The 12,213-nt window shown below is 41.1% G+C and overlaps 1 protein-coding gene across 1 annotated transcript in view; it reads right to left on the bottom strand.

Moving 5' to 3' along the window:
• Window positions 1-11,754, bottom strand: part of SLC35F3 (solute carrier family 35 member F3) — a 163,015-nt gene extending 151,261 nt beyond the window's left edge. Inside the window, exons 1-2 of the mRNA XM_066178800.1 lie at window positions 11,591-11,754; window positions 11,112-11,341 (exon numbers count right to left, since the gene is read on the bottom strand). Of these exons, the coding sequence (XP_066034897.1) occupies window positions 11,112-11,341; window positions 11,591-11,643 (283 nt within the window). The 5' untranslated portion in view covers window positions 11,644-11,754. The remainder of the gene's footprint in view (window positions 1-11,111; window positions 11,342-11,590) is intronic.
• Window positions 11,755-12,213: the final 459 nt, after the last annotated feature.

Below are 12,213 nucleotides of genomic sequence, written 5' to 3'. Positions count from 1 at the left end.
CGGAACTAAATAATACATTAAAAAATGCAGTACTAATGGTGAGATGCATTCCCCTGTTTCCCTTGTTCAGTAAGCCCATCACAAAACAAAAACTACCTAGAGAGTAATAAGAGAGTTTAGGCTTATACTCTAAAGATTCTAGTTTTAGTACCACTTCCAGTGTATTTTCATCATACAGACATGAGATATTGTGCCTTTAGAGAAATGCTATTGTAGGGTGCAAAAGAATTTGACATGCAGAGATAAAACACTCTGGTATCTGAGTATCATTTTAAAGTAATATTAATTGCAAAGATTCCTATAAAGATGCTATGCAAAAATCTTTTCATTTTGTAGAAATAAATACAGAATGCCTAACACTGTTTGCCAGAATGATTTCCAGTGAGATGCAGTTTTCACTATGCACATAGCAGCCACAGAAGGCACAAAGTATTGTTCCCAGAACAAGATTTCTTTCTTGTCCATGCATTTCTCTACAAAGAAATTATTCATCCATGCTTCTATGATTTACTCCCATTTTTGCTTCCATTTGGAGAAATATTATAAAACACAAAACCACTTCTCACCCTGGGTGAAGTCAGAACACATATACAGCCCTCTATCTCTTGAAATCACTATCTGCAAAAGGCAAGGAATTTCCTACAGATACTAAACTACACGTTACTAAGGCATAAAGTTTGAAAGCAAATTGCCTTTGAAACAAGAAAAGCAAATACGGATATTTTTTATTAAATAAATAATTTATCAAATAATACTTCCCAAAGACTCTGAAGTAATTTTATGAACTGGAACCAGAGATCCAATTCCACACTGCAGCCTCTAAGAGGATCTTCATAAGTCTTTCAAGCCAACAACCATGGGAAGGCGGTCATTTAAGGTGTGTTTGTGCATTCTTCATATATTCTCCGAAGACAACCTAGAAAGCTGGAGAAACCAGGCAGGATTCGAATACCCTCCTGAAATTCCTGAAGCCATGCACACAGTAGCTCTATTCCTTCATGTAAACCTGGTTTTCATACCTACTCATGTAATTTCCCAGACTGATAAAGAGGACTTTACTTCCATATATTGGAAGAAAGTTCACATGGCTGTATGTAGGAGTTCCACGATATACCTCCAACAATAACTGAATGTGGGCTTATGTTCCAAGTCAAGACCCAACTGTCATTCCCATGTGTATCAAGAAAACTTAAATCACTTTTGAACTCCTGAATGCCCCAAAATTCACCTTGTCTGGGGATAATCTCTGGCTTGCATGAAACCCAAGCTCCCAAATTCAGGCCCATGGAATACACTTGCAATGTATGTAAGAAATAGCTGAAAAATAAGTCCTGAGCAAAAGAGGCCTCTAGTCACAACATATGATGTAAAAGTGCCAGGAAGCCAAATCTGTAAAAAGAATAGCCTTTTCTGCTCTTTTCTTACTCCTCTTGCTCAACTTGAAAGCAATCAAATTTCCTAACTCAATTAAAGACATTTTCCATGGCTCCACTGACCTTAAGGGGTTTGTTTCTTGACTGCCTTTTTCTACCTTAATATTATTTTGTAATTTCTTCTCTTTAACTAGCCTCTGGTAATTAAACATAAACATATTTATTTAAATTATAAATGCTTTGTTTCTGAAGCTAAGAAAGACCCACAAGTGAGAAGTTACCAAGCCAGTAGAACACTAAATGCTATGCAACAAAAAATCATTTCAGCAAAAGTACAAGGAACAATGGCTTCTGTCATTAATTTCCGTTCCATGGAGAGTGCTAACCAAAAGCATAAGAGGTAGCTAGCATCTAAGCTGAAAAAGTAAACATGATTACCATCTTCATTTGTTCAAAATAAATGGCTGCATGTTAATTAAATCAGTCTTAAAGTTTCCAAAAAACATTGCATGCAGTGAGCAGGAGAGACAACAGAATCATAAAGCCGTGAAGTTGTATTTCCTGTTTCACGGTGCAAACACTGCACCGTTGATATTAATCCTGGCACTGCATATTCCAACTAGGGCAAAAATTTTCAAGCAGATAATCCCTTCTGAACACCCAATGAACTGAATTGTCTGGAAAGCAGTTGCTGTTTGAGAAAGGAAAAACAACTCCATGCTTTCAGGACAGGACCATGAATACACCATCACCATCCTCGCACAAACCCATCAACTCTGAAGGAGCAGGTCCTTGCTTTACTTCCCACCTGAGAACAAACCTGTGCTCTGTTCACACAACCACACAGACCTGGCAAAGCCAAAGCAAGATATCCTGAGTGAGGCAGAGCCTTCAGGCTGCCGCAGGGCTACAAACAACACAACAGCGAGCTTGAGGGTGGAATGACTTGGCCTGCTCCACTTGGACAGTGGACAAGCATGTCAATTTCTATGCTGCTTTGGTACCTTAGCTGGTGTGAAGAGATAGCGAGGAAAAGCACCAAATTTGTGGTATTTCTGATGTAAGAGTCAAGAAAAAAAGCCCCTTTGGGTTGTCACTATTGGATCAGCTCTGCCACAATATTTATATTGCAATATAATCAATAGGATTGATAGGACTCTGCACCAGTATTCAGAAATGAAAATCTGTTTTCTTCCTTTAGACATATTAGGCACTTTTCAAGAATTATTTGACAGAGGCCAGTTACAGAAAAGCAAAAAGAAAATTTAATTGCAAGATTAAGGCCTTATTATTCCACTAGAAGCCAGTTACATTCCTTTATCCTGGAGAGGCTCAAATATTCAAATTTCCTTGCCTTAGATGATTGGCTTGCTGAGTTAATATATCCTACCAGCTATGTGATGTTGCTTTTATTTTTTTAAATCTGAGGCCACCTAAATTCCAAGCACTGGAAGAGCTTTTCTCAGAAAACACCTATAAACTCCTATGTTGGCCAGATACACTCAGAGAAACAAAATGAGAGGAAACAAAATAAGGCCCAATTGGTTAAAAAAAATGAACCGTATTAGGGCCTCAAGTTCCAGAGAAAAACAGAGGTGTCTGAAACCATTCAGATGCACTTTTTTATAAGGGGAGCGGACTGACTGGAGAACAAGCTTCCCAAATTCTGAAGAAAATGAAATCAGGGATACCTTCACTGCATCCCTTCTGCTAGGAATACTTCATGTAGTGGTTCATAAAGAAAATATTTCTCTATGATCTTCCACACAATCACAGCATTCTTTTTTTCTTCCAAGGATATGCTGAGGGATGAAAGAGCATGTGCCTAGTGAAGACGAACAGGGAATCATAAATACTCAGGGAAGTGGTTTCTACAATAAGGTGTACCACATGAAGGCAAGCTATTGCCTAGGTAGGAACCATGATCTGCACATAAGTTTCTGCAAACATAACTGCTCATTTTATTACTGTTCTCAGAGTAGTCATCATACACAAGCAACAGCAGAAAGTCTATGGCTTCAGCTTCCAAAACAGCAAGAGGGACATAACTACACCCCTGTGCTCCAAAGGATGGCACTTGCCAAAGGGCCAAAGTGGCCTTGACATAACTTTTCTATAGAATCATAGGACAATGTGGGTAGGAAGGAACCTTAAGGATCACCTGATTCCAGATCCCTGCCATTGGCAAGAGATTTCTGCCACTATACGTGGTTGCAGTCTCTCTCTTTCTCTTGAGGCTTATTTTATCTCAAGTAAATGGCAGAAATTATTAGCAATTTACACAAGAAATACAAAGCACAAACACCTCATTACACGGAAGAGAGATTATGGCACAAGAACTCACCTCGAAGACAGACCTGATATGAGCTAGAATCTAGTAAAATTAGCTATTAAGCTAATGAGCATTGCTGGTCGTTGTCCTTTGGTGGCTTTGTGTTTCAGTAACACTCCAGTAACATAACAGTATCTGATATCCCGGTAGGACAACATGGGCTTTGTAGTCTGATTTCAATACTATTATCTTGTGCAATTAATTGCTTTTATTAAAGAAATTGTTATTTAAAGTTGCAAATATCCATCACAGAGTGCACTCCAGAACTATTACAGAAATTTACCCTGAGGAAGGGTCTGCAATAAAAATAGTTCCAAAAATAAATAAGTATTCATTCATAATTCTTGATGGTTTCAAAATTATTTTTTCAAAATTACCTTGGTCCCTCATTATTTCATATCAATTCAGAGTAGTATATGTTTTTAGCAACAATCCATTATTCTTGATTAGTTGTTCACATTTCTGTGAAAAAAAAAAAAAAGGAAATAAATGCAGTTTTCAAGTGGAAGGATTCTCAAATGCCAGGTAACTCTTCAAAGCTGCTAATATGGGTCCTGACATTGAAAAGATGCACAGCTAGGTTTGGCAGTAGGTTATCATGGTGGAGACTTCACTGCTATATTCTAACACAGCAGCATTCAATGATAATAGTCATTAAGGGCATAAAATGAATGCTGGAAATCAGAAGACTCTTAATTGCTGTCCCATGAACTGCTTTGCATAAATGGCTGAAGATGACATGTAATTAAATCTGCACTGAAAAATACTGAAAGCAATGAATTAATTTGTTTAAACAGCAAACAAACAAACAAAAAAAGATGGCCCATTTTGGCGGTAATTTTTAGTTTCTTCACTATGAAAACTAGATACAAACCACAAAATATTCATCTGCCTAGTAAAAAGTGGTGGTTACTTAATACTACACAATTAAAACCATTTAGTAAACAAGTTACTAAATATCCACTAAGCATTTACCATTTACTAAATATTTATTAAATAATCAAAAATGTTTAGCAGACCAGTTTAAATGAGAATTTGCTTGGCTTGCCAGCAAGAAATTTAAAACCTAAAGTTTGTGATTAATTAAGCTCTATAGTGTAACAGGAACCAGTTTTCTATTTAGTACTGGCCAAAAAAAGTCTAACCAATTTTCAAAAGCCTAAGAACCCCCATGTTTTTCTCTATTGGAATTGTCTTGAAAAAGAAGATCCTGAAAGGCTTTTTCTCTAAATATTCACCAGGCATTTTTGCAGCTGCTCAGTATTCAGTACCTGTACTGCTCTGGCCTGCCTCAGGTGGCCAGATTGTGCTCATTCTCAAATGCAAGACCACTCAGAGAGCTAAAACCCACAAGAGCCAATGGGTCCCCTTTCAAAAGAGAAACATATCCTGTAGTATCTGGGATACAAACAGACTTGTGATTATGTCTCTGAAATACTTAGAGACTGTTTCTGGGGACAGCTCTTCTCAGTCACAGTAACTACTTCATAATGAGGAAATTGCCTTAGAAGTTTTTGTGTGAGCTGTCATGTGGACCTAAGTCAGGAATACCCCTGGTTCATGTATCACCACATGTCAGTTTAGTTTGCAGCAGATAACTGCAACTGACGTCTGAAACAACAACGCTACAGTACTTTTAAATCTGCAATGAAATTCATCACCATTTCTTTCTTTTGCCTGTAGGTGTTACCATGTTTTCTTAGGTTCTCTTGGTAACATAAAAATTACTGGTGTTAGTACTGACAATGTTAGAACTGACAATGAAGAGTTGAAGAGCATTGATTAAAAAATAAATCAGGCCTCAGACAAGCCTATTAAAAATACATGTATATATAAAGTATATATTTTTATTCCTCTTCTAAGCTTCAGTGATGACCTACAGATTGGGTGCTGTAGAAGGGCTGGTGATCTATAGATTTGACCCTGGGAAGAGAAACTTGGATAGTTGCACCAAGCAAGACACCTAGAGCTTACTCCATGTTCTCACCTGAAAAGCAAGATTCTCACACAATCATTTGACCTCAGAAACAGCAACATGAATGATACCACCAAGACTTGCATTAGTTATAAACCTATTACATTCAGTATTTATGCACTGGAAAGCAAGCAATCAGTTTAAATTAATTGCTTACAGCTGGCCTACAAATGGCTTTCCCCAGAGAAAATTTAATCTTCAACTTATGTCTTTGAACTTCTGGAGTACATCACCTCAAAAAGTAAGTTAAATTCTCCCTCAGATGCAAATACAAGAAAATAGTATTTGCACAAATTTCTCTTGATTCATATCCTCACTGGATTTGCTTTTAGCAACTGTGAAATTTCATCATTCAGTGGCACATGAAAAGAAAATCATAAGGAGGAACACTGAGGATCAGTTGGGAACACTGGTCTTTAGCTGTATAACAGATACTCTAATATTTATAAGGGTACAGTACTCATACATTTAATTAGCTAAAACCAGCACTAAACTCTTATCTTGAAAGGCTATCAAAGTCTACAACTGGGAACAGTCTGCCCAGAAGAGTTGGGAGCACCTCACCTCTGGAAGTGTTCAAGGCCAACCCAGATGAGGATTTGAGCCGGCTGGTCCGATGAATATGTCCTTGCCTACGGCAGGGCAGACCTTTAAGGTCTCTTCTTACCCAAATCATTCTATGGTATAATTCTCTGATTGGCATAATCAGACAATCATGCTTTCTGTGCAATCCTCAGGCTATTCAGCCACTGTGTTCCAGAATGTTACTGATATTGGTGTCAGCACCTAAATTCCACATTCAGGTCAAGAACTAATGTGCTACACAGTGGATGAGTACTATATTGAAATTTTGTGCACTAAAATGATATAATTAATTTTGTTATTGCTGAAATAACTATGAAGAAACACTAAAAATATGAAAATTAATATTTAAAGTAGCAGGGAGAAGCAAAGCCAGAGAACACCATTTAGTGGACACAATCTTTCCCTTTCACCTGAACATCATGTCTCTTAAAAGTTATCACTTGGACAACCTGGAATCACTCACAAGTTCGAAGACTCAGAGTATGTTCACAAGCCATGATCCACAGACAGCAGTCAATTCCTAATAAACAGAACTAAGTGGAGTTAAAAGTACATACCATTCTCTTAATTTTCTTTGTGCAGGTAGGGAAATGTCTGTAAGCACACAAAGAATATAAGTGAATAAAAGAGGGAGGCCAAGGCCCATATAATCCTGATTTGTCCACAACAAGTCTGTATTTATGAACACATGCTAAGGATATACAAAAGTCCCTGCTTTAAAAGAAATACCCTAATCTTAAATAAGGAGGAGAAGCAGGTGATCTGTAGGAAGGAGATTGCAAAATAGGGATAGCTGGCTCAAGCCCACGTGAATTTATTTAAAATACTAATCACATAATGACACGCTGTGATATTGAATCACCAGAAAATAGACCTAGTTACAGAAAAAGGGATGTTTGGCAAAGGTGAGAGCTGTGAAAGTTTCCTGTGGAAACAAGCATCCTGCCAATTGCCAATTGCTGCAATCATTAAAATCTTCCATACGGACCAGGAGGACAGTCCAAGAGTTTTGTGACACCTGTATTTTTCAAGTGCAGAAAAGCTCCTAGGGAACTATACTTCGAAAAATATTTAGAAAACTAATTCCAACTGACAATGCTGTGAAATGGAAACTTAAAATATGGCTGTTTACCTCCAAACTTGCCTCTGCTCTTCAACTGAAGTCCCAGGCTTCCAGAGGCAGAAATCATGAGAATTCACACAACCTTCATGGGAGAGAAAGGCAGTGCTAATACAGCTCTAACAACTGCTTCATCTCTATACAACAAGAAGACTGTTGATGAGATCTGTAAGTCTCATGGCATTGTTTTGGGGACTTTTTTATTAAAGTCTTTGATCTGTATGTTCTAACTAAAAGAAAAAAATAGAAGTCAACATACCTCTTACTGACAATGAGAATTTCACAAATGTTGAGCTCTGTTACATTTGTAGCTGCACAAAAGTATGATTCTACAATCTGGCCACATCTTATCTGTTTCTTCCCCTCTGCCTTTATATTTGAAAAATCAAATCACATTCTGCAAAATATTCCCCATGGGACATATAGTATTTGATTTAGACTGGAGAGCAGTTAACCACATAATTAGCTACTCTGGAAATCAAAGAATTCAGAAAAATAAGAACTACCAGATTAGATATGGGAACATTCTTATTCTCTTTCTAAAGGCTGACATGCTATGGAGGGAAGCACAGGAAACCCTCAAGAAAATTTTCCTCACAGCCTAAGGAGGGGGTAGTTCCAATTCTGGATAATGAATTTTAAAATTCTCTCCAATATGTTTCCCATTTTATCAAATTCTAGATCTTGTCTCTGCTATTACAATTCCTTGAAATCTTCATCTCAAGAATAAATTACATGTTTTCTTCGACATTATTTCTTTTTCTATCAGTCTTTCATTGATGGCTTTTCAGCTTCTTTGCCAGTCTGCCCTTTTTCTCTTATGACACAGTAAGAAGAAAAACTCTCTATCCGCCCAAGCAATATGTGCCAGTATTTTCCAATACTTTTGTTTCAACCTCTTTAAGGTAAACAGCAAAAACTCTTGAGGCTCTTTACAGATCACCTGTACTCTTTCTCCTTGCTCATCTCAGAGCCACCTGTAATATTTTTTGAGAGCAGATAACCATAATTACAGTATTTCACTAAATTTGCTGAAGGGATCCTAACATACAGGAGTTACAACACTACATTATTATTCCAATTCCTAAAATCTGGTTTGCAGTCAAACAGCAGAGGTCTTCCCTGAGCTGTGTACAGTCCCAAAACCACCAGCCAATGTAATGTGAAAGTTGGCAGGCAATTTTAGCATTTTCAGGAAATGTCAGGCTTGTGATAACTGAATGACATTTATTGACATTTCAGCGAGTCACCTGTCTGGGACAGGTGACCCTAGGGTAACGTTATGAGTCCTTTCTCATTCTGTCCAATCCAGACCACTTTGTGTCTTTAGCACATTTTCACTTCTTCCTCCGCTCTCTCCAACTAATTTATAAGAATATTAAACACCGGAGTTGCTACATAACCTTGAGGCATCCTAGTATGTTTCAAATTGTTCTCCAAGCAAGTTTTGGGGTCATGGTAACACTACGTCAGGTTATCATTGGTAGTTTCCCTAATGGAGTTTTGCTAAAACAAAAACAACCAAATAAGCTAAAGCTTTCTGAATCTCTCAAACAATTTTATATATCCATATATATATATATATATATATATATATATATATATATATATATATATATATATATAAACAGTCTAAATAAAGTACAAAAGGAATATACTCCAATGCAAAAGAGGTAGATCTGGCACTACAGGCAATTTAGTTACAATAAAAAGAATGTCACTAAGAGAGATAAACTAAATAAATCTAGATCAGATATTATTATAGACTTATTTTCTGCAAAGCAAGTCCATTAATAATGCAGTCCATAATTACAATCGTAGTGCATCCAAATGTCTACAAGGATGCAAAATAAGACGACAGAAAGTACCCAGGTTGCAATCTGAGCTTAACAAAAATCATTTGTTCACAGTACTTGAGCCAAATAAATTTTCTAATTCCAAAGTCACATGGAAAGTCCATATCCCAAAATTAGACATCAGGCCAACTTGAAGGAGTATTCAAAGATGCTTCAAAGAGGCTGTGACAAAGATGTCTTCCCACTTTAGATGATATACCCTACTCAGTCAGCTATTCAGCTGATGCAGATCAACATGGCTCTCCTTAAACCACGCTGCAGAGATGTATCTTTTCTTCCATGTGTCCTTTTATGTTCCTAGTAACTCAGATTTAAAATTTGCAAGAAATTCACATAACCTATTATTTTTAGACATACATTTATGAAACTCAGACACTTTGAATATTTATTTCCCACCATTATAACTCAAGTCTGTAATTTTGTTATTCAGATCGAATTAGGAGAAAAAAAAAGGGAACTAGAATAGCAGGCTTAGGCTTGCTATTAACTTTTTCAGACAGAGTTATAAATTTCAACAAATAGGTTATAATTGAGGAGCCAGCATGACCTTTATTATTTCAGAAGGTTCAGCCATAGCAGCTCAGTGTGACTTCAGCTAGACTATTAGTCACTCTGTCAGATAGAATCATTAACATCCAACTCAGTCTGGCATCCACATATGATCTGATCCTTAAAACTGGCCTGAATAAGCTTTGCTCTCAAGAACAGCCCCAGTCCAGGCACTGGAACTGCTCTTATAGAAATACCAAACTCCTAGTGAGTTAAGTAGCAAATATCCAATATTTCTGTCATAACTGCCATCAAAGAAAAAAAAATTTAAACAGGCTCTCATAGAAGAGTATTAGAATATTTATTAGTAAAGTCCTATTTTCAGGCAATCAGTAGCAGCTCTCCCTCAGAAAAAACTAAACTAGTACTGTGTGCCATGCATTCTTGTATCTTTCTATTCCATTATTAAACACACTGCCACATAGATAATCCAGTAGTAAATATTTCAGAACATTTGCACTTAATACATAGCGAAGTACAATATGAAAACAACCACTTTATCAGAGCCAGTGTTTCCAACACAGCAGCCACTTCCGTTACAGCAGAATCCTTTCATCAACAAAACCCCCTGTGATGTTACAAACGACCTTAAAACAACCAAATTAATGTTATGACTTCAATTAATTGGTAAAGTATTCTAAAACTTTTTAATGCGTACGACTGACATAAACATGATGAAAGATGGACAAGAAATAGGGCACTACACACAAAATAATTCTAGTTGATATATTACAACGACTCGAGGTAATGCTTCCTTTGTAAATCGTATGTGAAGGAATACAGCTACACCTCTCCTCATATCGTTATCATTGGAAGTCTCTTTCTCAAGTGTATGCATATGAAAGAACCAGTTCCACTCGACATAGGAAAAGACAGATCATTCAGTTCAAGTGCTGTGAAAATTTGACAGACACCTAAAACAACGGAAACACACACTGATAATGCATTACTTGTGGAAATGGTATGTGCATGAGCGTGCAGGGGCTTTTACACAGCTGCCAACCCACGGTAATCACCGTTGCTAAGTATGCCTGCAACATGAAGACAAATATTTGACCTATTTTCTTAGCAGAATTTAGCTGTCATCATTCTTAGCACCACGCTCTCGCAAACCAGCCACTGCCAAAGGACTAAGGCAACACGGGCATAGAATTCTTCGCCGAGAGTAAGAGCACTTCCTTCCACGGAGCGAGGTTTGTACCAGCGGTAAAGCGATCGGCCCCTCGAACCCCCATCGAACCCCTCAGCAGGTTCCGGGCTGCCCCCACTCGCCCCCGTCCTGGCAACCCCTCCTGCCCGTCCGTCGGTGCGGGGGACTCACGTTTGTAGCTGGCGGCCCAGGGTTGGTAGCCGTAGTAGCCGGTGATGCGGAGGATGCGCTCCTCGATGGAGGTGAGCCCCACGGACGCGCTGGTGAGGTCTTCCACGGAGCGGGACCACTTCAAGTCCTCTTTAATGGCCTCGTCCACCACCAGGTACTTGAGCTGGCGCAGCTGCGGGCTGATGTCGGACAGCCGCCGGGGGCTGACATCGGGGGAGCGCCGCATGCCGCTGCGGGTCGGGAGAGGGGCGTCAGCCCGGGGCCGCGCTGCCAGCGCCGCCGCCCTCCGCCGGCCCCGGGCGAAGTTGGCGGCGGGAGCCCCGCCGGCAGGAGAGCCGGCCCGAGCCCGCGGCGCCCGCAACTTTCCTCGCCGCCCTGCACCGGAGCGACCCCCGGGAGCGGGCGGCGCCGCCGGGCAGGGTGAGGTGAGGTGGTGTCCCCGTTCCCCCGGCCCGCCCGCCCGGCCCGCGGGTACTCACAGCGTGGCGGCTTTGCCCCGCGCGGAGCCGTTGGGGAACTCCCGGATCCCCATGGGGAGCAGCAGCGATGGCTGGGGGGCTCCCAGGCTTCCCGGCGGGGCGAGCCGGCGGCTCTCACCGGCCAGGTAAGAGGCGGAAAAGAAGGAAACGAACGAGCGGGGAGGCGGCGCCCCCGTGGCAGAGGGTCCCCGGGCTGGCCCTGGCCCCTGGGGGAGAAGCAGGCAGGGAGAGAGGCGGGCAGGGATGGAGGGACGGAGACGGGCGGGCCAGCGCTGCCGCCTGCGAGCCGCTGCCGCCTGCGAAGCGCCGGCGGCGGGGGCCGGGCAGGGCAGGGCGCGCTCCGCGCCCCCCACCCCGCGCGCTCCCGCCGGCCGTCGGCAGGGGGAGCCCCCGGGCCCGCTGCCACCACAGGCGGCCCTCGGGCGGGGCCGGGCGGGGCGGCCTCACCCTCCCGGGGCGGCCTCAGCCCCTGGGCGCGCCCGCCCGGCCGAGCGGCCGAGCCTCTCCCGCCTCTGTTGGGTGATGGCAAGCTCGGGGTGGGGGGCCGGACAGCCCGAGCAGGGCCGCCTCTGAAGTGTCTGGGGACCCCCCTGACGAGGGCACCCGCCTGGTTATCCCCGTGA

This window comes from Chamaea fasciata, unplaced genomic scaffold (assembly GCF_029207755.1).
Source record: "Chamaea fasciata isolate MVZ Bird 193981 ecotype frontalis unplaced genomic scaffold, bChaFas1.0.hap1 SCAF_3, whole genome shotgun sequence".
Taxonomy (NCBI): domain Eukaryota; kingdom Metazoa; phylum Chordata; class Aves; order Passeriformes; family Sylviidae; genus Chamaea; species Chamaea fasciata.
Note: the sequence above shows the minus strand (reverse complement) of the source record. Positions and strands in the feature narration are given on the sequence as shown.